Source organism: Heterocephalus glaber, unplaced genomic scaffold (assembly GCF_053883595.1).
Source record: "Heterocephalus glaber isolate CG9 unplaced genomic scaffold, H.glaber_assembly_v1.0 deba00000738, whole genome shotgun sequence".
NCBI lineage: Eukaryota > Metazoa > Chordata > Mammalia > Rodentia > Bathyergidae > Heterocephalus > Heterocephalus glaber.
This window is the reverse complement of record NW_028258161.1, coordinates 2,749,191-2,775,867: the sequence shown is the minus strand read 5'-3', so window position 1 is coordinate 2,775,867 and position 26,677 is coordinate 2,749,191. Positions and strand designations below refer to the sequence as shown.

The window sequence follows — 26,677 nt, the reverse complement described above, 5'->3', positions numbered from 1 at the left end:
ATCCTACACCTATATACATACTCTAGTCAAACTCACTGCTTTTTAACGGTAGTCTGCTTTCATTATAGTCACTGTTCAAGCAATTTTATACTAGAAAGAGCCTTCATCTCAACCCCAATCTTTGCTCATACAAATTCTATCCATCTATTTACTCCACAAAATATAGCTTTTAAACTTTTACACTGAAGTGATTTTGCTCTCATTTCATCTATCATCTTTTGAAAGTCTGGCGGGAGTTACTAAGAATCCGGACATGGTTCTAGTGTCTATACATGGTATGCTGTATACAAGAAACATATTTAACCCAAAAAGAAACTCACAGACTGAAAAACAAGGGATGGAACACAATATTCCATGAAATAAGAACCTGAAAATAAGCAGGTGTATTTATCCTAAATTCAGACAAAGTGAACTTCAATTGATGAAAAGGGGCAAAGAAGGTCGCTATATATTGGTTAAGGGAACAATGCAACACAAGATAACAGTAATTAACACATATGCACCAAACAATAATGTACCCTACTCTATAAACACGTACTACTGGACATAAAAGAAAAACATAAATACAATTACAGTGGAGGACCTCAATATTCCACTACCATAAATAGATCAACTAGACAAAACAACAACCCTCAATATTCCACTACCATAAATAGATCAACTAGACAAAACAACAACAACAACAACAAAGAAACATGAAAGTTGAACAAAACCTTCAAATTGACTTAGTAGGTATCTACAGTGCTCCACCTAATAACAGAATACACATTCTTTTCAGCAGCACATGGAACTTTTTCCAAAATAGATGACATACTGGCCAATAAAACAAGCTTGAGTAAATGTAAAAGAATTGAATTTATACCATTCATATTATCAGATCACAGGGCAATGAAATTAGAAATCGACAAAAGAAATACAGAAATTATGCAAACATATGGAAACTAAACAATATACTCTTAAATAAACAATGGGTTGCTTAAGAAATCAAGGAAGAAATAAGACAGTTTCTAGAACTAAACAATAAAGCCAGTACAACAAATCAGAACTCCTAGTATACAATGAAAGTAGTCCTAAGAGGTAAGTTTTATCTGTGAATGCCTACCTACATCACAATAACAGAGTGAGCCCAAATAACCTAATGATGTACCTCAAGGTCCTACAAAAACAAACCCAAATCTAGTACAAAGAAGGAAATTATACAGATCAGAGCAGAAATCAATGAAGTTGAGACCAAAAAACATCCCAAAGAATTAATGAATCCAGGAGCTGGTTCTTTGAAAGAATAAACAAAATAGACAAACTCTTAGCCAAATGAACCTAAAGAGAGAGAGGGAAAGACTCAAAGCAACCCAATTAGAAATGGAAAAGGTGAAATCAGGACAACACTACTAAAATAAAAATTATTAACAACTACTTCACAAAACTATATGCTAATAAATTAGAGAATTCCAAAGAAACAAAAGATTCCTAGATACATATGAATTAACCAATACTGAATCAAGATTTTAAAAACATGAATAATCCTAGCAGGCAATGAAGCAGTAATAAAAGTCCTAACAACCAAGAAAAGCCCAAGTCTGGATGGATTCAGAGCTGAATTCTACAAAAACTTCACTAAAGTTTTAACACCAATACCCTTCCAGCTTTTAAATGAAATTGAAAAGGAAGGAGTACCCCTAAAGGAATACCCTGATTACAAAACCAGACAAAGATCCAATTAAAAAAAGAAACAACAGACCAATTAAAAAATACAGATGCAAAAATCCTCAATAAGATACTGGCAAGCAGAATAGACTGAATCATCAAAAAGATCATACATCATGACCAAGAAGGCTTCATTTCAGGGATACAAAGATGTTTAAACATATGCAAATCAATAAATGCAATATATCACATAAACAGAAGCAGGACAAAAATTACATGATCATCTCAATACATTCACAAAAAGCCCTTGAAAATATCCAACAACATCCATGATAGGAATACTGAAGAAAATAGGTACAGAAGTGCTCAAAACATTAGCAAGAGGTACTAGGCAAGAAAAAAAATAAGAGGCTATGCATTGGAAAGTAAGAAATAAAATTATCATTATTTGCAGATGACATGATCTTCTACATAGAAGAACCAAAAAATCTACAGGACTCTTAAAGTTAATAACCAAATTCAGTACCCTGCTACAGCAAGATACAAAAATCAACACACAAAAATCAACAGCATTCCTGTATGCTAATAATGAACCCACTGAAAAAGAAGTCAGAGAAAAAAATACCATTCATAATAGCACCCCAAAATTAAATATTTATGAATTAACCTAAGGAAGTGAAAGACCTCTACAATGAAAACTACAGACTCTGAAAAAGTAAATCAAAGTGAGCATCAGAAAAATGTTGTTCCAGCACAGGCAAAGCCTATATACTCAAAATGGCCATACTTCCCCAACTGATATACAGAGCTAATGCAATCCCAATAAAAATACCAACATCATTCTGCATAGAACTGAAGAAAACAATCCTAAAATTCATATGGAAACAGAAGAGACCCAGAATAGCAAAAGAAATCCTGGGTGAGAGCAGCGAAGTGGGAAGTATCATAATCCCAGACTTGTTATATTACAAAGCTACTGTGATTAAAAACAAACCAACAAACAAACCAACAAACAAAAAACAGCCTGGTACTGGCACAAAAACAGAAATGATGATCAACAGAACAGAACAGAGGATGCAGAAACAACCCCAAGCACATTCAACTACAGAGCCAAAAACACACTGGTGAAGAGAGCCTCTTTAATAAATGGTCTTGGGAAAACTGGCTATCCACATGCAGAAGATTGCATGTAAACACGTATCTCTCATTATGTACTAAACTAAAATCAAAATGGGTCACAGAACTAAATGTTAAAACAGAAATACTTGTTGGAAGATAAAATAGGCAAAAATCCTGAAACCATAGGTGTAAGCAAGGACTTTCTGAACAGAACTCTATTTGCACAGAAAATAGTACTGAGAATCAACAAAAGGGATATCAAACTAAAATGCTTCTGCACATTAAAAGAAAAAATCAACAGAATGAAAAAATAACCTACAGAACAAGAAAAAAATTTTGCCAGTTATTTCTCAGGATTAATATCTAGAATATATAAAAACTCCAAAATTTAGACTGCTCAAAAAGAAGACCCAATAAAAAAAATGGGCAAGTGAAATGAACAGACACTTCACAGAAGTAATATAAATGGCCAATATATACATGAAGAAATGCTCAACATAATTGGCCATTAGAAAAATAAATTAAAACAACACTGAGATTCCACCTTATCCCAGAAAAATGGCCATCATCAAGAAATGAAATAATAACAAATGCTACAGGGGAAAAGGAAACTTTCTACATTGTTGGTGGGAATGTTAACTAGCAGAATCAGTACTGAACTCAGTATGGAGATTCCTCAAAACTCTGAAACTGGAAGTCCTATTTGACTCAGCTCTTCCCCTTCTAAGTATCTTACCAAGAGTTAAAGACATACTATAGTGAAACATGCATACCCATGTTTATAGCAGAACAATTCGTTAATAGCTGAATCTTGAAAGTGACCTCTATATCCAACAGATGAATGGATAAAGAAAATGTGTTATTTACACACAATGGCATACTATTCTGCCATAAAAACGAGTCATTTGTAAGAAAATGGATGCACCTTAAAACTATAATGTTAAGTGAAACAAATCAGACACAGAAGCTTGAACATCACATGGTTTCTCTTATATGAGAAACTCAAATTATAAGGAGCCAAATAAAAGGCAGACAATAGGAAGTAGGGAGACAGTTCTTTCTCAGAAGGGAAGGGGATCAAGAGATGGAGGGAGGAAGAGGAGGGAAAGGGGATGAATAAAGGAATCAAGATGTGTTATGTCTTCCGGGCTGCCATCCATCCCACCGCTCCCTGACCAGAGGAAGGGGCTTCTGAGCCACCATGTGTCCTGCCGTTTCCGGCCCAGAGGAAGGGGCTTCTGAGCTGCTGTCCCACCTCTCCCAGCTCAGAGGAGGTGAGCTGCGTGGGCACCAACAGAAAGCCCCCCCAGGCCGAAATGAGAAGACATGTAAATAAGTCTCAAAACCAGACTTCCATATCACCTACAGCAACCCCAAAGGGAAATGAGATGGAACACTTTGATACTCAACCACCTGGACCCACTGAACTGGCAACAGAAGAGGATCTGGAAAAAATGAAATCAGAAATAATTTCTCAGATAACAGGAGAAATTGTGCTCTTAGTGCAAGACATGATTAATAAATCTAGAGAGGAGGTCAGGAACATGATGGAATCCCAACATAGGAAACAAACGGAATCCATAAAACAGAAGTAAATAGATTTCCAGGAGATGAAAAACTCCACTGAAAGTCTACACAGTAGAATGAGCCAATGTGAGGACAGAATTTCAGATATAGAAGATAAGATTGCAATTAATGACCAGGAAAAGAAAAATTACTTCAAAATTATGAGGGAACACGAGAAATCAATCCAGCAGCTGCTAGACAAGGCAAAGAAGAATAACATAAGACTGACTGGAGTCAAAGAAGAAACAGGAGAGAGTGCAGGTGACATAAAAAAACTCTTCACAGAAGTAATGGCAATAAACTTCCCAAGCAGGCAAAAAGAACTTGACATACAGATAAGTGAGGCATATAGGATTCCAAAGAGCCTTAATCAAAAAAAATCTACACATAGGCATATAACTGTTAAGATTCCAGAAACTCAACAGAAGAACAAAGTTCTACAAGCAGTTAGAGAAAAGAAACAAATCACATGCAAAGGAAAGCCCATCAGAATCACAGCAGACTTCTCAACACAAACCCTCAAGGCAAGAAGAGCTTGGAGTGACATATTTCAAGCCCTAAAAGAAAACAGCCTCCAACCCAGATTGATGTACCCTGCAAAACTATCTTTCAAAACTGATGGAGAAATAAGATACTTTCACGACAAAGAGCACCTTAGGAACATCATGAATACCAAACCAGCACTCCAAAAAATTTTAGACAATATCCTAGGAACAGACAATGAGGATTACAACCCCAGGAAGCAAAGCAGAATGAACCCATCTGGCATGACAAGAAATTAAATGTAAAGGGGGAGAACCCAACAAAAAGAAAAAGTCATGACAATGATAAGTCAATACGTTTCAGTTATAACCATCAATGTTAATGGTTTCAACTCACCAATCAAAAGAAATAGACTGGAAAAATGGGTCAAGAAGCAAAATCCAACAATATGCTGCATACAAGAAACACACTTAATTCAAAAGGAAACTCATAGACTGAAAGTTAAAGGGTGGAAAAAATTACTCCATGCAACAGGAACCCAAAAGAAAAGTAGGAGTAGCTACTCTCTTTGTAGATCAAGTAGATTTCAAACCAACACTGATTAAGAGAGTCGAAGAAGGACACTACATCCTTGTAAAGGGAACAATCCAAGAGGAAGAGATGACAATCATAAATATCTATGCACCAAAAACTAGTGTGCCCAACTATATAAAACAAATGCTAACGGACATGAAAACTCATACATGTACTAATACAATTGTAGTGGGGGACCTCAATACCCCACTGTCACAAATAGATAGATCAAGTAGACAAAAAATTAGTACTCAAATACTAGAACTCAATCGAACTCTTAAACAAATGAACTTAACACTTGTTTAGAGTGTTCCACCCCACAAAATCAGAATGCACATTCTTCTCAGCTACACATGGGTCATTCTCCAAAACAGACCACATACTCGCACATAGAACATGTTTAAGTGCAAAGGAATTGAAGTTATCCCCTGTATATTATCAGACAATAGTGTGATGAAATTGGAGATCCACAGGAAAAGAAACTGGAAAAATTTAATAAACACGTGGAAATGGAACAACACGCTTTTGAATAACCAATGGGTCACAGAGGAAATTAAAGAAGAAATCAGACAGTTCCTTCAATTAAATGACAATGACAATACAACATATCAGAATCTATGGAACACAATGAAAGCAGTCTTACGAGGGAAATTCATAGCAGTGAATACGCATATTAGGAAAACAGAATGAGCCCAATTAAACAACTTGATGCTGAACCTCAAAATTCTAGAAAAAGAAAAGCAGGACAAACCCAAAGCTCATACAAGGGAGGAAATTATAAAAATCAAAGGAGAAATCAATGCAACGGAGACTAAGAGACGATACAAAAAAATCAATGAAGCCAAGGGTTAGTTCTTCGAAAGAATCAACAAAATTGACAAACCTTAAGCCAACCTTATCAGAAAAAGGAAAGAAAAGGCCCAAATCCATGCAATTAGGAATGAAAAGGGTGAAACTACAACAGACCCAGCAGAAATCCAGAGGATCATCAATACCTACTTCCAGAACCTATACGCCAATAAGATGGACAACACAGAAGAAATGGACAGATTCCTAGATACATATGAATTACCAAAGTTGAACAAAGAAGACCTAAAAATTCTGAGCAACCCATTATCAACCAATGACATTGAAAACGTAATTAAAAACTTACCAATCAAGAAAAGCCTGGGTCCTGATGCCTTCACTGCTGAATGCTATAAGACATTTAGAGAGGAACTGCTGCCACTACTGTTTAAACTCTTCAACGAAATTGAAAGGGAAGCAATACTCCCAAATTCATTCCTGGAAGCAACCATCACCTTGATCCCCAAAGCAGAGAAAGACCCAACCGAAAAAGAGAACTATAGGCCAATCTCACTAATGAACATAGATGCAAAAATCCTTAATAAGATACTGGCAAACAGAATGCAGAAGATCATCAAGAAGATCATACACCCTGATCAAGTGGGATTCATCCCAGGGATGCAGAGATGGTTCAACATACGCAAATCAATCAATGTAATACACTATATCAATAGAGCCAAGGACAAAATCCATATGATTATCTCCATAGATGCAGAAAAAGCATTTGACAAAATCCAACATGCATTTATGATAAAAACCCTACAAAAAATTGGAATAGATGGTCTCTACCTCAAATTGATAGAAGCCATCTATGAAAAACCAACAGCCAGTATCATACTAAATGGTCAAAAACTGAAATCCTTCACACTAAAATCAGGAAGAAGACAAGGATGTCCACTATCACCACTCTTGTTTAATATAGTTTTGGAAACATTAGCCACAGCAATTAGACAAGAGAAAGAAACAAAAGGAATAAAGATAGGAAATGAAGAAGTCAAACTGTCATTATCTGCAGATGACATGATCCTCTATATAGAAGACCCCAAGAACTTCAGCAAAAGCCTTCTAGACTTAATAACTAAATTCAGTCAAGTAGCTGGATACAAGGTCAACACACAAAAATCAATAGCTTTCCTCTACACAAACAACAGACTCACTGAGAGAGAAATAGGACAAACAATTCTTTTCACAATAGCATCCAAAAAACTGAAATACCTAGGAATCAACCTAACAAAAGAAATCCAAGACCTCTTCTCTGAAAACTATAGCACTCTGAAAAGAGAGATTGAAGATGATATCAGAAAATGGACAGACATCCCCTGCTCCTGGGTAGGAAGGATTAATATAGTGAAAATGGCCATACTTCCAAAACTGCTATATAGATTTAATGCAATTCCAATTAAGATTCCAGCAGCATACTTCATAGAACTTGAGAAAACAACCCAAAAATTCATTTGGAACAAGAAGAGACCCAGAATAGCAAAAGCAATTCTAGGTAACAGAGACATGGCAGGGGGTATCACAACCCCAACCTGCAACTCTACTACAAAGCTACTGTGATAAAAACAGCATGTTATTGGCAAAGAAAGACTTGAGGACCAGTGGAACAGATTAGAAAATGCAGAAACAATGCCAGACACACTCAGCCATCTCATCTTCGCTAAAGGAGCCAAATACCCTCACTGGAGGAAAGATAGCCTCTTTAACACATGGTGCTGGAAAAATTGGGTTTCAACTTGCCGAAGATTAAAACTAGGCCTATATCTCTCGCCATGCACTAAACTAAAATTGAAATAGATTAAAGATCTAAATATTAAAACAGAAATGCTGAACCGGCTGGAACAGAGCTTAGGTAGAACTCTTGAAGACACTGGTGTAGGAAAAGATTTTACAAATAAAACCTCAGTTGCCCGTGAACTACCACAAACAATCAACAAGTGGGTTCTCTTCTTCTTAAAAAGCTTCTGCACAACAAGAGAAATCACCAGCAGTGTGAAAAGATAACCCATAATGTGGGAAAAAATCTTCACCTGCTGTTCCTCAGACAAAGGCCTACTATCTCCAATCTATAAAGAACTTAAAAAGATCAGACCTCCCAAATTTAAAGACCCAATCCGAAAATGGGCATCTGAAATGAACAGATATTTCTCAGACAAAGAAGTACAAATAGCAAATAAATACATGAAAAAATGTTCAACATCACTAGTCATTCGAGAGATACAAATGAAAACAACACTGAGATTCCACTTCACTCCAGAAAGAATGGCTGCTATCATGAAATCAACCAATAACAAATGCTGGCGGGGCTGTGGGGAAAGAGGAACCCTGCTCCACTGCTGGTGGGAGTGTAGACTGGTGCAAGCACTGTGGAAATCAGTATGGAGATACCTCAAAGAACTAGGACTGGAAGTCCCATTTGACCCGACTATTCCACTGCTGGGGATCTTCCCCAAAGAATTAAAAGAATCATATCACAGTGATATATGTGCGCCCATGTTCATAGCAGCACAGTTTGTAATAGCTAAAACTTGGAAATAGCCCAAATGCCCATCAACTGGAGACTGGATCAAGAAAATGTGGGTTTTTTTATAAAATGGAGTACTACTCAGCCATAAAAAATGAGAAATTAGAGGCATTTATAGCTAAGTGGATGCACATTGAGGCGATACTCTTAAGTGAAATAAATAGGACACATATGTATAAATAACGAATAGTTTCTCTGGTGTGAGAAACTGAAAGTGTAAATAAGGACTAAATGTATAATAGGTCATGTGAAATAGGAAGAAAGGGGGCAAAGGGGAAGGAAGTGGGAGGGCTAGGGGAAAGGATAGAAGGGAATGGGATTAATATGAGAAAATGGAAAAATAGGAACAAAATCTTTGTAAATAGGGAGGAATGGAGGGGTTGAAGGGAGGGCTGGGCAAGGGTGAAAAATAAGAACCAAGAGAGACTATGGAAAGGTGCAAATTTCCAATGATGAATGTCATTACATTGTATACCTAAAATGTACCAATCATTAGAATGAATAATTGATAATGTAAAATAGGAAGAAAAGTTCCAAAGGGGTAGGGGTAGTGGGAGGGTCAGGGGAAAGGAAAGATGGGAAAGGAAAAATGATGAGAAATGGAAAAAATGGAAATAAAGTCTTTGTAAGTAGGGAAGGGTGGAGGGGGTGAAGGGAGGGCTAGGAATGGGGAAAAAATAAGAACCAAGATGCATCATGTAAGGGTACAAGTACCCAATGAGAAATGCAATTGTGTTGTATACCTACAATGTACCAATAAAAGAATTTAATTTATAAAAAAGAGACAAAATGGATCTAAAAAGTAAGAAAATTCAAACAACATAATTGCTATAGTTTGGACCTGGAATGTCTCTCCCCTAAAGGGCTGTATGCTAATGGCTTGGTCCTAAGCTGAATGTGTATTGGGAAGTGCTGAAACTTTCCTCTTTTTCTCTTTAGCTTCCCAGAGATGAAGTGAGCAGTTTTGTTCTGTGAGCAGATTTGCTGTCTCCAGACAGGCCTAAAAGCAACATGACCAATTAATCATGGACTGAATCCTCCAAAACCATGAGCCAAAATAAACCTTTTCCCTTCATAAGGTGATTAACTCACATATATATGTATCAAATGCTACATTCCAAAATAAAGAATATTCTTATGTGTCCACAGAATAGTCACAAAAACTGATTATACACTATACTAAGTGAAAACCCTTTAATCACTAGTAACTTCCATAAAGTTGCTATTATAAACATCCTTTAGTTACAATGTGAAAACACTATAATTTACAAAAAGAAACAGAAAACCAGAAAGGCCTTTCCACCTCCAAAGTCTTGCATTTAACTCCTGGTAGAGAATGAAAAGGAAAAACTTGCTAAAACAGGCATGGTGGTACAGGCCTGTGGCCTCAGCTCTGTGGGAGGCCTAGGTAGGAGGATTGCTTAAGCCCATGAGTTTGACAGCAGCTGGGCAACACAGGAATACCTCATCTCAAAAAAAATTTTAAATACATATGAAAGACAAAAGTAGATTTGAACAATAGAAAGACATCCCTTGTCTCTAGATACAATTCATGGCTGTAAAGATTTCAGTAGTACTTAAGTTAACTTATAAATTTAATACACTCATAACAAACATTTTTAGAGTGTTAAACTGAAGTGAGTGACATTTGTGAAAAGATGTTTTGTCTGAACACTGGTAACACCTTACATATTCTAAAGATGATTATATCAACAAACTGGGGGAAACATGGAATATGATCAAGCAAATGAACTTTAACTATACTGCAAACAAGTAATTTAACTATAGTGAGGGAGGAAAAAAAAAACCCCAAATAACTTCTGAACAAATTATTTGACTTTCATACTCTCAGACTTAAAAACAGTAAACAAACCCTGAACTGCCATGTCTTTTTTGTTAAATGGTGGTACTGCTTAATTCTGAAACTACTTTCACTGTATTCTAGAACTGGACAAACAAGAGGAGAAATACTGAAGCACTGCACGGTACTCAATTGGAATTGCAGGCTCCGCACCAACTAATGGTGAGACAGACAGACACAGATGAAAACGGAAAGCAGGGAACTGTCACACAAAATTCCAGTTCTCGCTACTAAAGAGGCTGAGAATCAATGACCCAGGTAAGGAACGGGCACACAGACCACCTAGATCTGATCTCCTAAACACCGCTCTCCTCCATTAAAAACAACCAGGGACCACTGGAGAGATGGCCGGGCCAAGGCTGGAACACAGAAACACAGATAAGTCTAGAATATAATGTGCAGAAACCAAAGAAGAGCTCAAAGAACACACGGAGAAATGTCAAAAGGACACAGAAAACACTGCCTGAAGAAAACTTCACAGTCAAAAGTGGAATAATTTGGGCATAAAAATCACTTACTATACTCCACTGAATAAAAAAATTATCTGAGTCTATTCTCATGTAAGTAAGTGAAAATAAATGGATGAAAAAGGAAAGCTCTTTTTCATGGAATCTCAACTAATATAACCAGAAGGAACAATGAAATTGGGGGTAAAAATCACTATTTTAATAACATAGTAGTAACTGATTCAGATTAAATCATCAATGGCTGCTAAAACTAGTAAATGAAAATTTGAGGAATACAGTATCTAATCTCACACTATTTCCCAAGATATTAATTATAAGGCACAAAATAATTACTTTTCAACGGAACAATCTGAGAGACAAAACCTAAGGCAAATGACTGAAGTTATCATGATTAATAATGGAACAAACTGACATCATAAACCTCCAGATATGACACACTGAGAGGACAGCATTATATATGTGGCATCTCTGCCCCAAACTTTAATCTAATCACAAGGAAATACAGACCAATTCAAACTGAGGAAGCTTCTATAAAGTACCTAGATTGTACTCTTCAAAAAAATCAAGAACGTGAAAGTCAAAGTTTGACCAAGGTAATGTTCTAGACTAGAGTAGTCTAAAGAGACATAAAAACCAAGTGCAACATGTGATCCTGGAATGAACTTTATATTAGATTTTTTGGCCACAGAAGGTATTACTGAAACAAACAGCAAAATATGAATATGGTCTTCACTGTATCAGTGGCAATGTCCTGATTTTGATGATTATACTATGGTTATATAAATGTTCTTATTCTTATAAAATCCATATTGTAGCATTCAGATACAAAGCTGCATGATAAAGGCAACTTACTCTCAAGGGGCTTAAAAGATATATGTATTTAGAGAGAAAATTATAAAGACAATCTATTAAAATGTTTATTAAGGAATTTGAGAGAATAGTATAGCTTTTACCATTTTTGCAACCTTTTATTAATCTGAGATTATTTCAGAATGAAAAATGAGTACTTCAGCTAATTTATTTTATCTATATTTGCTTATATGTAAATACAAGTTTTATGTAATAAAAGAATATAAATAAACTTAAAAACATTCTTCAGTACAGAAATTCTAAGTGATAAGAAAGTTTATTTGGCATTGTTTTTTAGTGGCACCCAAAATAACAATATATCTTACAATTAATAAAATGTTATATTTCAAAAAATACAATGCTTCTAAGGTTTCATAGGAAAATACTGCATGAAAAGGCAAGGACAACTAGTACTACCACATTTTCTTAGAAAATATAGGGTTTCTAACAAAAAACATTTCAGAAAGAAGTAAAAGTCTTTGTATTACAAAAATCACCACCAGTACCTTGTGTTGCTAGAATAATCCCACATGGCCACATCTAGAAGGCTTCGAACCCAGGTCTTTGAGGGCTCCTTGAGAAATTTTTGCTGGTAAATCCCTACTACAAGGTCCTCTACAGTGAGAAGTTCTATATCTTGCCTGATTTCTTCCATTAGTAAATAGAAAAACACATACAGTTAGTGAATTAAGGTACTTAGATCATGTATATCAAAATGGAAACAAATACTGTAATACGCTTCGGCAGTAACCCAGAGATTTACTTACCTGATACCCTTGCCATACGCTTCAAACACCAGTTGACTCTGGCTCTATCATCAGACTGGAGAAGGAAAAAAAGTTACTTGTATTCTTCTCCTACCCTGAATTTTTTTTTCTTTTGGTACCAGGAATCAAACTCAGGTCCTTGCACTTGTGAGGCAGGCAGCAGCACCACTGAGCTAGATCCCTGGCCCTTGAATTATTTTTAATTAATTAGCATTGTCCTTTCAGATGGGTATGGGGAGGAGGTACAGGAGGAAGAGGTTGAAGAGTTTGTGACAACTAAATTAGAGCTATTAAAAACGAGTGGCACACAATAGAAAAGACTAGTGCTACCATTAACTAGTTACATGTATATAGTAATGTTAACAACACACTTTTTGAGAAGCAAGTGAAACTTAAGAGTAGGTGAATAAAGAAACCAATGTTCAGGAAAAAATTAGGCAATCTGCTCATGGTTATACTACTAAAGAGTAGCAAGGGTTAAAAACCAATTCTTTGGGGCCGGGGATTTACCTCAGTGGTTCCGCTGCCCGCCTTACAAACGCAAGGTCCCGAGTTAGATCCCTGGTACCAAAACAATATTTTAAATTAAATTAAATTAAGAACTTCTTAACTGAAAATTACCTTGCAATAGATAGATGGCCAGTTCCCAAGGTTTGGATGAATAAATTTATAAAAATTTTGCAACACAGTTGCTTGGTCATGTCCAAATTCAAAGTTGGAGATAGGGATCTTGTGAGTAGAATCACCTAAAAGGAACGCAAAGGTGGCAGAAGTTCAAACTTTGAGCAAGACAAATTATGGGGTAGGTACGGAATTAGGGGTATAAGAAGAAAGGATAACTCATATTTAAACAGTTATATGCAACGTGGTTATGGTTAGAAACTTTATAAATACCTGTAACTTTACAACCACTCTCAGAGGAGGGTAGTATACACAGAATGATAGAAAAGACCACCAAGAGACCTAGAAATTAGCAAAATGTTAATAGTGGACTCATGGCTCAAACACAAGTTAAGTGATGAAGTCTGCAGTGTTTTCTGTATTTCCACACACAGCCTGTCATGAATGCTTTGTTAATAAGGTTGGAGAACCTAACAGTAATGACTACTTCTGAAATGTTATATGAAGACTACCAGAATAAAAAAGACCAAGTAATTCAGACCAGCCCTCCTGCAAAAACTGAGAGAGGCTGAGGTATTAAGAGCACACACATAGTAGTAAGGAACTACTGTGTCAGGGTGCAAGAGAATATGGAAATACAGAGAAAGGAGGCTATTTTGGGGGAAGTTTTCCTGGAAGATTATTTGCCAAATCCAGAAGAGGAAGGTGAATGGCTGAGCAGAGTGTTTTGGCAGCCTAGATTTCTAGATCTGATATGTCTCAAAGATGCAAACATACTATTTTCTCTGGAGGAAGATAACATTACTATAGGCCTTAAATTACTCTCTAATCCTTTTTCCAGACACTATATGGATAACCAGGTACACAAACAAATAAGAGCAAGAACCAAAATGAAGCTGATACCCACAAGTACTTCAGATACTGAAGTTATTAAGTACAGACTAGAATTATGCTTCTGTTTGAGACCAAGTAATGAATTTCAGTATAAAATTGCAAACTATAGAAAAAAAGATGCAGGAGGAGTTCAGTTTCTGATAAGGACAAGGGAAAAACTAAACAAATGAAAAAAGAAAAAGTACTCCAGTGAGGAATTAGGGGCCTAGAAATCTTGCAAGAAATCCTGGAAAACTGAATCCAGCATTTGAGTTTGTTTCTCCCAATCAGCATTTACAATGCTGGAAGATTCAGAGGCTAAGAAACTGGACAGAATTTTCAAGAGATGTGGCACTAACAAGAATTTAAAGTTATTATTCCAGTATTATTTGTGTAAATAAAAAATTATAATTAAAAAGTATCTATTGTCTTCTGGCTTCCACTGTCTATGCTATGAAGCAAATTTAGCAGATGATCATTTAGGAGGTCATCTAGTTTTATTCATATTAAAGAGCAACAGAAATAGACTACTCTTATAAGGTAGCTCAATTTAAACTTACAGCGAGTCCATGACTTACAGAGTTCTGTTCCCAAAGAATGTTCCAAAGTCGGATTTGTTGGTAAGTGTGATGTGAGTCTCACACACTTTTGACAGAAATATAAGAGGTAAAGCATAAAAACCTTCACATGTTCCATGATCTTGTCCTTGTTCCTTATAATTGTGCCAATGGTTGAATGATTCATATAAGAATGAGCAATATCTATCATCTTTTCACCTCAGTCCAATCTCTCCTTTCACTTTTGTTTCCCTGGTTATTCCCTTGCACTTCCTAGCAGTCCCCTCCACATCACCACTGCTTTTCCTCTTGCTTCTGGACATCCTGAGCTCTGATGGAACACTGTACTGCTGTACACTATCACACTGTACACTAAGCACACAGCAGCACAACTGTGACAATGTCTGCCAGACGCTGTTCACATCTACAAATGTTTGTACTGTGAGGTCCATTCATAGCTATGAAACTTCACAACTCGAATGTTCATAAGTTGGGGACTTACTGTACCTCCATCCCTGAAACTGGGTTAATGTAATCTGAGACAGCTGGTGACTCCAGCTTTCTGCCAGTTGTAATCATAAATCTTCCTTAAAGAGTAGTAAGTTTTCATATATACTGTTTAGGACTCAAATAAAAATAACTACACTTATGAAGAGATCTGATAACTGGAATGAATATCAAGAACACCAAAAGATTATTAAAACAAAACGCAAAAGGCCCCTACAATAGGATTATTAGACATAAGCCATTACCTAGGTTCTTATATTCAGGAAAATAAAAACAGTATTAATTTCTGTAGACCCATGAGACAGAACCAAATTAAGAATCTGGAAACAAAGACCCAAACTTATTTTACGACAGCAAAATTACCTTGATAAGCAGAGAAGACAAGGTTAATTCTCAGTCCTAAAATTCACAAGTCCTAAAACAATATTAGCAAACCAAACTCAGTAATGAATTTAAGAGATATGTAGTGAGCACACTGAGTTTGTTCCTGGAATAAAGACACAAGTCATGAGAGACGCAGAAAGAGTATTCATTAAAATGTTCAACTGATAACTTCCCTAATCAAATGGGAACAGAAGAAAACTTCATCTTGATAAAGACTACATACCAAAAATTAGGAGGTCAGAGAGCTTGAAAAAAATTAAAATAAAAGTAAAAAAGGAAACTACAGAACATAGTATACTCATTGGTAAAAGCATTACCAACTAGAGATCCTAGCAAGCATATTAAGGCAAATTTTTTATTTTTACATTTTAAAGACAAGATTAGAATGAACAGAAGTGACTTCACAAATAGGTATTCATAATGAATTTACTAAAAACTCAAGTAGCATTTGGATAAAACCAAAATATAAGCAATTAGGACATAAAATTTCAAAAGATAACCATTAAAACACTAAAAAAGGTAAAACAAATTTTAAAAAAGCTATTAAGGTCGCTATGAAGAAAATTATAGAACTACTAAAAAGCATTATAGACATGGAAAACAGGAGGACAGCATCATGCTTACAGAAAGAGACTCAATATTATAAAAATAAAGTTTTCTCCAAAATGATCTAAAGGTGATCCAATCTAAATCCCAAGAAGGCATTTCTGCAAAACATGAAAAATGGATGCTAAATTGTTTATGGAAGACAAAAAGATCAAAAATAGCCACAATATCCTGGAAGAAGAAGGTCTGGATATCTGTCTAAATAAATATTATCAAACCACTATGCTTAAGAATAAGATATTCAGTGCTCGCTTTGGCAGCACATGTACTAAAATTGGAACGATACAGAGAAGATTAGCATGGCCCCTGTGCAAGGATGATACGCAAATTCGCGATCCATTTCATATTTTTTTCAAGGAGAGCCTGGAATGAAGTATTTCAAGCCCTAAAAGAAAATAACTTCCAACCTAGACTTGTATCCTGCAAAATTACCTTTCAAAATCAATGGGGAAATTAGATACTTCCACGACAAAGAACACCTCAGAAATTTCATGAACACCAAACCACCATTCCAAACAATTCTAAGCAATATCCTAGAAAAAGACAATGAAGGTCACAACTCCATGAGGCCCAACAGAGGGAAGCCACCAGGCAAGGTAAAAAACTAAAGGGAAAGGGGGAAAAATAAAAAATAAAGGAGCCAACAAAAGTAAAACATCATGACAAGGATGAGTCAGTATCTATCAATTATAACCATCAATGTTAATGGCCTCAATTCACCAATCAAAAGAAATAGACTGGCAGAATGGATTAAGAAGCAAAATCCAACAATATGCTGTATACAGGAAACACACCTAACTCAAAAAGAAATTCATAGACTGAAAGTAAAAGGATGGAAAACAGTTCTCCACGTGACAAGAACCCAGAAAAAATCAGGGGTAGCAATCTTATTTGCAGACAAAGTAGATTTCAAACCAAAATTAATTAAGAGAGACAAAGATGATCACTATACTACATCCTTGTGAAGGGAACAATCCAAGAGGAAGAGATGACAATCATAAATATACATGCACCCAATACGAATGCCCTCAACTATACAAATCAAATATTAATGGACATGAAAAACCAAATAAGCACTAATACAATTGTAGTGAGGGACCTCAATACCCCACTATCACAAATAGACAGATCATCTAGACAAAAAATTAACAACGAAATTCTAGAAATCAACCAAGCTATTGAACAAATGGACTTAATAGATGTTTACAGAGTGTTCCACCCCACAAAATCAGAATACACATTCTTTTCAGCTACACATGGGTCATTCTCCAAAAGAGACCACATCCTAGCTCATAGGACATGTCTAAGTAAATATAAAAGAACTGAAGTTACCCCCTGTATATTATCAGACCATAGTGCAATAAAATGGGAGATCAATAACATATGAAACTGCAAAACCTCCACCAACACATGGAAACTGAATAAAACCCTCCTGACCAACCAATGGGTTACAGAGGAAATTAAAGAAGAAATTAGACAGTTTCTACAAGTAAATTATAATGCCAGTACAACATACAGGAAATCTATGGGACACAATGAAAGCAGCTGTATGCAGGAAATTCATAGCAGTGAATGCCCATATTAGGAAAACAGAATAAATAACCTAATGCAGAACCTCAAGCTCCTAGAAAAAGAAGAGCATAGCAAACCCAAAGCTCATACAGGAGAGGAAATTATGAAGATCAGAGCAGAAATCAATGCAATGGAGATTAAGAGAACGATACAAAAAAAATCAATGAATCAAAGAGTTGGTTTTTCGAAAGAATAAATAAAATCAATAAACCTTTAGCCAACCTTATCAAAAAAAGGAAAGAAAAGGCTCAAATTCATGCAATTAAGAACGAAAAAGGTGAGATCACAACAGACCCAGCAGAAATCCACAGGATCATCAATACCTACTTCGAGAAACTGTACTCTAATAAAATGGAAAACACAGAAGAAATGGACAGATTCCTAGATACATACGAATTGCCAAAGTTAAATGAAGAAGATATAGAAATTCTAAACACTCGAATTACAATGAGTGAAACTGAAAATGTAATAAAAAATTTACCAACAAAGAAAAGCCCAGGTCCTGATGGCTTCACTGCTGAATTCTACAAGATATTTAAAGAAAACTATTGCCATTGCTCTTTAAACTCCTCAAGGAAATTGAAAGGGAAGCAAGGCTTCCAAATTTATTCCTGGAAGCAAGTGTTACTTTGATTCCAAAACCAGGGGAAAAAAAACCCAAAAAGAGAACTACAGACCAATCTCCCTAATGAACATAGATGCAAAAATCCCAACAAGATACTGCCAAACAGAATACAGAGGGCCATCAAGAAGATCATACACCCTGACCAAGTCAGATTTATCCCAGGGATCCAGGGATGGTTCAACATATGTAAATCAATAAATGTAATACACTATATTACCAGAGTCAAGGACAAAAACCATATGATCATCTCAATAGATGCAGAAAAGGTATTTGGCAAAATTCAAAACCCATTCATGATAAAAACCCTACAGAAATTTGGAATAGAAGGTCTTTATCTCAACCTGATTAAGGCTATCTAACAGCCAACATCATACTAAATGGTCAAAAACTGAAAACTCTCCTGCTAAAATCAGAAACAAGACAAGGATGCCCACTATCACCACTCCTGTTCAATACAGTTCTGGAAACATTAGCCACACCAATTAGAAAAGAGAAAGAAATAAAAGGAATAAAGATAGGAAAGGAAGAAGTTAAACTGTCATTATTTGCTGACGATAAGGTACTTGACATAGAAGACCCAAATAACTCAGCCAAAAGACTTCTAGACTTAATTGCCAGATTCAGTGGAGTAGCACGATATAAGGTCAACACTCAAAAAACAATAGCCTTCTTATACACAAATAACAGACTCACTCAGAGAGAAATTAGGGAAACAATCCCTTTTACAATAGCATCCAAAAAAATGAAATATCTAGGAATCAATCTAATGAAGGAAGCAAAAGACCTCTACACTGAAAACTACAGCACTCTGAAAAAGGAGATCAAGGAGGATATAGGAAAATGGAAAGACATCCCTTGTTCCTGGGAAGGAAGAACCAACATAGTGAAAATGGCCATAGTTCCAAAACTACTATATAGATTTAATGCAATGCCAATTGAAATTCCAACAATATACTTCACAGAACTAGAGAAAACAATCCAAAAATTCATTTGGAACCAGAAGAGACCTAGAATAGCAAAAGCAATTCTAGGCAACAGAGACATGGCAGGGGATATCATAATCCCCAATTTGAAAATATACTACAAAGCTACAGTGATAAAAACGGCATGATATTGGCAAAGAAACAGACCAGAGGATCAGTGGAATAGATTAGAAGATGCAGAAACAACTCCAGACATACTCAGTCACCCCATCTTTGACAAAGGAGCCAACCAACCTCATTGGAGGAAAGACAGCCTCTTTAATAAATGGTGTTGGAAAAACTGGATTTCAACTTGCCAAAGATTAAAACTAGATCCATATCACCATGCAATAAACTAAGATCGAAGTGGATTAAAGATCTAAATATTAAGACAGGAACACTAAACTTGCTGGAAGATAAGTTAGGTAGAGCTCTTGAAGACATTGGCCTAGGAAAAGACTTGATGAACAAAACCTCAGTAGCACGGGAACTAGCATAAAGAGTGAACAACTGGGATCTCATCTCATTAAAATGCTTCTGCACTGCAAGAGAAACCACCAACAGAGCTAAGAGTCAATCTACAATGTGGGAAAAAATTTTCACCAGCTGTACCTTAGATAAAGGACTACTATGTAGAACCTATAAAGAATTGAAAAAAATCAGACCCCCAAATTCAAAGACCCAACTCAAAAATGGGCATCTGAAATGAACAGACATTTCTCAAAGAAGTAAAAGCAGCAAATATATGAAAAAATTTTCAACATCACTGGTCATTTAAGAGATGCAGATGAAAACAGCACTGAGATTCCACCTCACCCAGAAAGAATGGCTGCTATCAAGAAATCAACCTATAACAAATGCTGGCAGGGGTGTGGGGAGGAAGGAACCCTTCTCCATTGTTAGTGGGAGTGCAGACTGGTGCAACCACTGTGGAAATCAGTGTGGAGATACCTCAAAGAACTAGGGCTAGAGGTCCCCTTTGATCCAGCTATTCCCTTGCTGGGTATCTTCCCAAAAGAATTAAAAGAATCATATCACAGTGATATATGTATACCTGTGTTTATAGGGGCACAGTTTGTAATAGCTAAAGCTTGGAAACAGCCCAATTGTCTATCAACTGGAAACTGGATAAAGAAGATGTGTTTTTTTTAATAAAATGGAGTACTACTCAGCCATAAAGAATGAGAAACTAGAGACAGCTCAATGGATGCATATTGAGGCCATACTCTTAAGTGAAATAAATAGGACACACATGTGTAAATACCAAATAGTTTCTCTAGTGTGAGAAACTGAAAGTGTAAATAAGGGTTAAAATGATTAAAATGAATAATTGAGAATTTGAAATAGGAAGAAAATGTCCAAAGGTGTAAAGGTAGTGGGAGGGGAAGGGGAAAGGAAAAGTTATGAGAAAAGGAGAAAATGCAAAGAAAGTCTTTGTAAATAGGGAAGGGTGGAGGGGGTGAAGGGTGCACAGGTAATGGGGAAAAAATAGGAACCAAGATACATCATGTACAGGTACAAGCACCCAATGATAAATGTAAACATACTGTATACCTAAAATGTACCAATAAAAGAATTTAAGAAAAATAAAAAAAGAATAAGATATTCACGCCCAAAGAGGCAGGCCAATGGACCAGAAGAAAGAGAAGAAAGAGACACACACATTAACAGAAGTGTGAGATGATAAGGTAGCACCACATATTGGGGGACACACTGATTAGCAGATAAATTATGTGGAGACAACTGATTGTCCATATAGGGAAAAAAATAAAGCCAAATCTCTACATACTATATACACGTCAATTCTAGGTAAAATAAGAACATTGATATGAAGACCAAAACTGTATAATTTTTATAAGAAAACACTATATAACCTTCAAATAGAGGAGAATTATTAAGGCATAAAAGCTCACTTGATAAAAGATTAATACATTTGCAAAATTAAAATAAGAAACATCTGTTCATTACAAGACCATGAAGAGTGAAAATGCAAGGCATAAAGGGAAAACAGGCATTGGCACACAATTTAAAAAATATATCAGTAAGCCAAGTGATGCATACTTGTAATCCCAGCTATTTAGGAGGCTGAGGCAGAAGGATTCCAAGTTTAAGGTCAGCCTGAGCAACTTAGTGAAACTTTGTCCCAGAATAGAAAATAAAGAAAGGGCTGCGGATATAGCTCAGTACTACTGCCTGGGTTCAATGCCCAGTATCCAAAAGGAAACAAAAAGGCAAAGATAGGATACATAAATAGATAAAAGATAACATGGAGTTAAAGAAATAATGGTATAGAAATACACATATATTTTACTTTTATAAATACTCATAAAGGCAAAATTAAACATCACAAATAAGTATGTAATGTACATACAGTAAAACTATTCAGATAAAGAAATGATTAACACAAAATTTAGAATAGTTGTTTAAGAGGGAGAGTATGCAACCAGGGAGAGATGCTGGGATTAGATCAACGTTACTGGCAATGTGCTGTTTTTTCAGTTAACTGGTGGGTGCACTGCTGCTCAATAATATCTTTACACTTTAAGTAAATGTAATATTCTTTTTGTGTATAAAGCTTCATTTGAAGAGCTGATGGACCTCAAGTAGAGGAGGCTGAAATCAGTATTCAAAGTTTTGCTTCTTTTGATGCTGAACTTCTCTAAAGAAAATCATTAACCAATAAATGAACAGAAACAGAGCTCCTGCAGGTGGGTGAGAAGAGCGGCCAAAATCTCCTAGCCCCACAGGCATGGAGAACCTGAAGCACCTCTTCAGAGGAATATAATTAAGGGAGAGAAGTTACTGGACACTGTATCAAAATCCATTTCACTCTTGAATTTCTTCATGATTCTAATGTGCTAAACTATAATACCCATGAAGCAATCACTTGATTTCACTTACATATACTTATAAATGATTAGATAGCACAGGGTCAGCTGAGAGATCAACATGCATGTTTCTTAGCTACTACTCAAGTGGATCACACCCATATGTAAATCTGCTCCAGTGTGTTACTGTATGAAACATGGTCTTCTCCAAATCAGCTCAATAACATCATAGGCATTTTTAGTTATTATGTCAGCATAGCTGTCATTTATCTTAACTAATATGCACATTTTTCTGGGTTACCAAATTGACAAGTGAAGACATGCTTAAATTGGTGAGCTCCAAATATTTTAACTTTCCTTGAATGAGCAACAACATGCTCTGTTTCAATGAGGTTGAATGATAAACTAAGAAAACATTCCTAGAGTCTTTAACAGACTTTTTTTTTTAAGAACCACATGTTTGGTTAATTTGGTTAACCTGAAAATGTTGTAAAATAAAAGCCTTAAAAATAAGATTTTTCCAAAAAAGATTTATCAGAACCAAGATAGCAAAGAAACAGTAAGCCGGGGGCACTGTCATAATGAAGGTCTGGTGTACAGTAGGGATTCTAGTGGATTCAACATAGAAACTAAGTAGAACTGTGAAAGGTAATTCACCAGCTACGTTCATATGTTTTTTGGGTTTTGTTGGGGTTTTTTTGGTATGGGGGATCAAATTTAAGACCTTGTGCTTGCGAGGCAGGTGCAGCACTACTGAACTAAATCCCTGGCCCTTCGTATTTTTTTTCATTGGCATCTATTTAGTTTAACAACTTCAGATGATGCAACACTTGGGGAAATTAGCCATGAATATACTTCAAAGTAATTATGAAATTCTTCTATACTACAAACTTTTTTCTATTAAAAACTATATTAAGGGAACTTGTTAAAAGAATTCTCCCATAAATGGCCTATTTCACAACCTACAACCCCTATGACAAATAAAAAATGAATTAGTGTATATATTTTTTTACCCAACTCAGAAAAATTCAATATATGCATGGAAAAAAGAGTAAAATATTCTAATTTATAAAAACAGCATTGTAAGAATTATAATATAGCTAGCTTCTTGTTAAGGCCGACTTGAAACAAACACTTCTGTAGGTTAGCTGTCCACATTTTAAAAAAATATAATACTTTAAATTCAGGAATCATTAAATAATCCCTAATCAAACTATGACACTTTTGAATTAATTTAAATTAAAAATAAAGCTATTATGATTTTCATTCTAATCAAACAGGAAACTGTTTAAACCCCAGCTTCTGGGAAAGAGTTGAAAGTTCAATCGTCCCCTTTGGATGCAAAATATTCAAAAACCTGTTTTTTCACCTAAAAACTCAAACTGTTGTGTCTTTTTCAACTCTATTATTTTGGAGGCATAAACTTAAGCTCTTTTTGAACAGACATCCCTTGCATGCTCCTTTATCTAGATATCTGAGAACTCTGAGAAAACTTTTCTAAGTACCTAAAAGCCACTGACCTTGAAACCCAAGGACACAGTATACAGAAAATAAAACTATAAGCCTCTGAAAAGGGATAATATACTGCAAGTCTATAAATTTTAAAGTTTGAAAAGATCACAGCTACCATCTATCACTTCCATGAAGATTATTCAACTACAATGTAAGGTTTGTCTTCTCCTAGCTTGTGTTTTATGTGTTAAAGTAGTAAGTCTTAACCAGGCATACATACTATATTCAATTCCTGTATTCTATCTCTTCCTTTATACTTACTTGCAGCCTGACAATGAAATCGAAATCCTCGTGGAATTTCACCTATAATATAAAAAATTTTTGAGAGAAGCATAAATCTGGAGGTTCTCTTAGTTGTATTACAGTAACACGCCACAAGATGACCAAGTTATAACATGGGTAGGTATTTTTATTACTTGAAAATATGAAACATTAAACCAGGGCATTTTTTAAAAACCAAGACATGAAGACTATCAAAGAATTGTGGGATTTTGTTAAAAGCAAGTTACTCCTTTCAAAGAAAAAAAATAATAATTAAAGAAAACTCGTGCCCAAGGAATCTTAGCTAAGGGCCCATGAATGGTCCTCAGGCGGTGGTGAAGCTATCAATACAGCAAGGGTACCTATATTTCTCAAAGGGAAGAAGGTCTCCAAATTCTACCACTATGGTTACAAAGAAAAAGCACTAGTGACCACTGAGGTAAAGGATGAGACAGAGAAAAAGGAATAAAAAAATTTAGAAAAATTTCAAGATACAAGCCAGACCGCTAACAGCAGGCTATGTATTTTCAGGTATTCTATCCACCCAATCTTTGTTTTTGTTTTTTGGGGATGAAACTTGGGATCTTGTGCTTGTGAGGCAGGCACCAGAACCATTGAGCTAAATTCCCGGCCTTATCCACCCAATCTTAATGCTTACTTAATAGTAAAAGCCTAAACCAGTCCTTGTTACGTTTGCTCCCTGTGTGTGCCATGTTGTTTCTGCTCTGCCACGCCCGTTTGTCATCCCTGTCTCTGAGCCAGCTGATCATGAACTGAAACTTCTATGAATTATAAGCCAAATTAACCCCTTTCCCTCTAACTCTAGGTGTTAGGTATTTTGTCTCAGCCATGAGACAAAAGTAACTAACACAGAAATTTGGTACCGGAATAGTGGGTCATTGCTGTGACATTACCTGGCCATGTGGCTCAAAAGCCTTTGGAACTGGCTTGTGGGAAGGGTAAATTAGGAAAGATCTGGAGACACTGGCTATGGAAGCAGCACTAGAATGCCTTAGGCTGTTTTGTATGGGAGATTCTGGTCAGAGCTCAGAAGACCATAAAGCTGGTAAAGACCAGCCTCAGGAGATTTCTGCATTGGGTGCACTGGGTGTTGGACTCCTGATGTGTGTTATGGCTTGACAGAATGTTTGTCTGCATTTTGATCATGTCCAGATACTTTGCCTGAGACTGAGATTAGGGGTGGTAGACTAATTAATCTTGCAGAAGAAATTTCAAGGCAGTTGAATATTGAGGCAATGGCATAGCTACTGCTGGGGGCTTTCAGCCAGATCTATGTTGAGAATCAAGAGCACAAAGCCCAGAAGAATGATTTAAAATGTTTTGAGTTTGGCCAGAAAGGATGCTCCAGTAAAACTATAGACTGCAAAGACAGAGCAGAGCAGATCTTGCTTGCTGAGAAGGAACAGAATAGAAAAGATGGCCTGAGGACATCACAGGAAGCAGCAGGGCTCCACCCTTTGCAGCCTCAAAATTGCAAAAGTGAAGGACTTTGCTTTGAGAAGGAAGCCCCAGAGCACCATGTTCCAGAATGGCAGCGGCCTAGGGAAGTTGTTCATCAGAATTGGGTTTTTTTGGTACCAGGGATCAAACTCAGGACCTTGCACTTTCGAGGCAAGTGGCAGAACCACTGAGCCAAACCCCCTGCCCTGTTCATCAGAATTGGGTTCAGAGTGCTCAGCAATCCAGGCACTCGACCCCTACAGCCAAGAGAGAGGGAAGTCTGGCTACTACTACTCCAGCTGGCAACAGACCTTGGCGTCATCCATGCAACGTAATGTTTGTCCTACTGGATTTTGGACTTACTTTGGTCCTATTCCTTTGTATCCTCCTGTTTGTACCTTTTGGAATGCTAATACCTACCTTGTGCCATTGAATGTTGGAAGTGTTTGACTTTCTTTTCATTTGTACAGGGGCTTGCAGCTAAGACACTGCCTTAAATCTCAGAGGAGACTTTGGACTTGGACTTTTCAGCAATGCTGAAACTGTTAGGACTTTGGCAACTCTTAGAGATGGACTAAATGCTTTTTTGCATAAAGGGATAGGCATGAGTCTTTGGGAGGCCAGGGGTGGAATGCTGTGGTTTGGGTTTAGATGTCCCCCCAAAGCCTCATGCAGATGAGGTGAGACTTTCTTTTTCAGAGGTAGTTGAATCTGGAATGTGTGATGCTGGGGTTATGGGGATGTGATTACTTTTCCTGGTCACTAATTGCAATCTTATCTTCTATATCTGAAATTCTGTCCTCATATTGGCTAATTCTGCTGCATAGACTTTCAATGGAGTTTTTAATCTTCTGGAAATCTGTTTGCATCTGTTTTATGGATTTCATTTGTTTCCTATGTTGGGATTCCATCATGTTCCTCAGCTCCTCTATTTTTTTATCTGTATCCTCTCTAGATTTATTAATCATGTCTTGCACTATGGGAAAAATCTTTGCTGTTATCTGAGAAATTATTTCTGATTTCATTTTTTCCAGATCCTCTTTCGTTGCTAGTTCAGGGAGTCCATGTGGTTGAGTATCAGAGTGTTCCATCTCGTTTCCCTTTGGGGTTGCTGTGGGTGATCTGGAAGTCTGGTTCTAAGGCTTGTTTATGTGTCTTCTCATTTTGATGGTGGGGCGGGGCGGGGAGGCTGTGTGGCTCACCTCCTCT

General features: G+C 36.4%; 1 protein-coding gene and 1 non-coding gene across 4 annotated transcripts in view; one reads left to right on the top strand and one right to left on the bottom strand.

The window, feature by feature from the left end:
- The window catches only part of Mael (maelstrom spermatogenic transposon silencer), a 36,780-nt gene that overhangs the window by 5,631 nt on the left and 4,472 nt on the right, over positions 1-26,677 (bottom strand). For all 3 annotated transcript variants that reach the window (XM_021244731.2, XM_004865248.4, XM_021244732.2), the window contains 4 exons: positions 24,008-24,049; positions 13,321-13,445; positions 12,700-12,754; positions 12,439-12,580 (listed from right to left, as the gene is read on the bottom strand). In XM_021244731.2, coding sequence (XP_021100390.1) covers positions 12,439-12,580; positions 12,700-12,754; positions 13,321-13,445; positions 24,008-24,049 — 364 coding nt within the window. The remainder of the gene's footprint in view (positions 1-12,438; positions 12,581-12,699; positions 12,755-13,320; positions 13,446-24,007; positions 24,050-26,677) is intronic.
- LOC147829119 (U6 spliceosomal RNA) lies at positions 16,492-16,598 on the top strand. Its single transcript, XR_015449597.1, has one exon. It is a non-coding gene; the product is annotated as a U6 spliceosomal RNA (small nuclear RNA).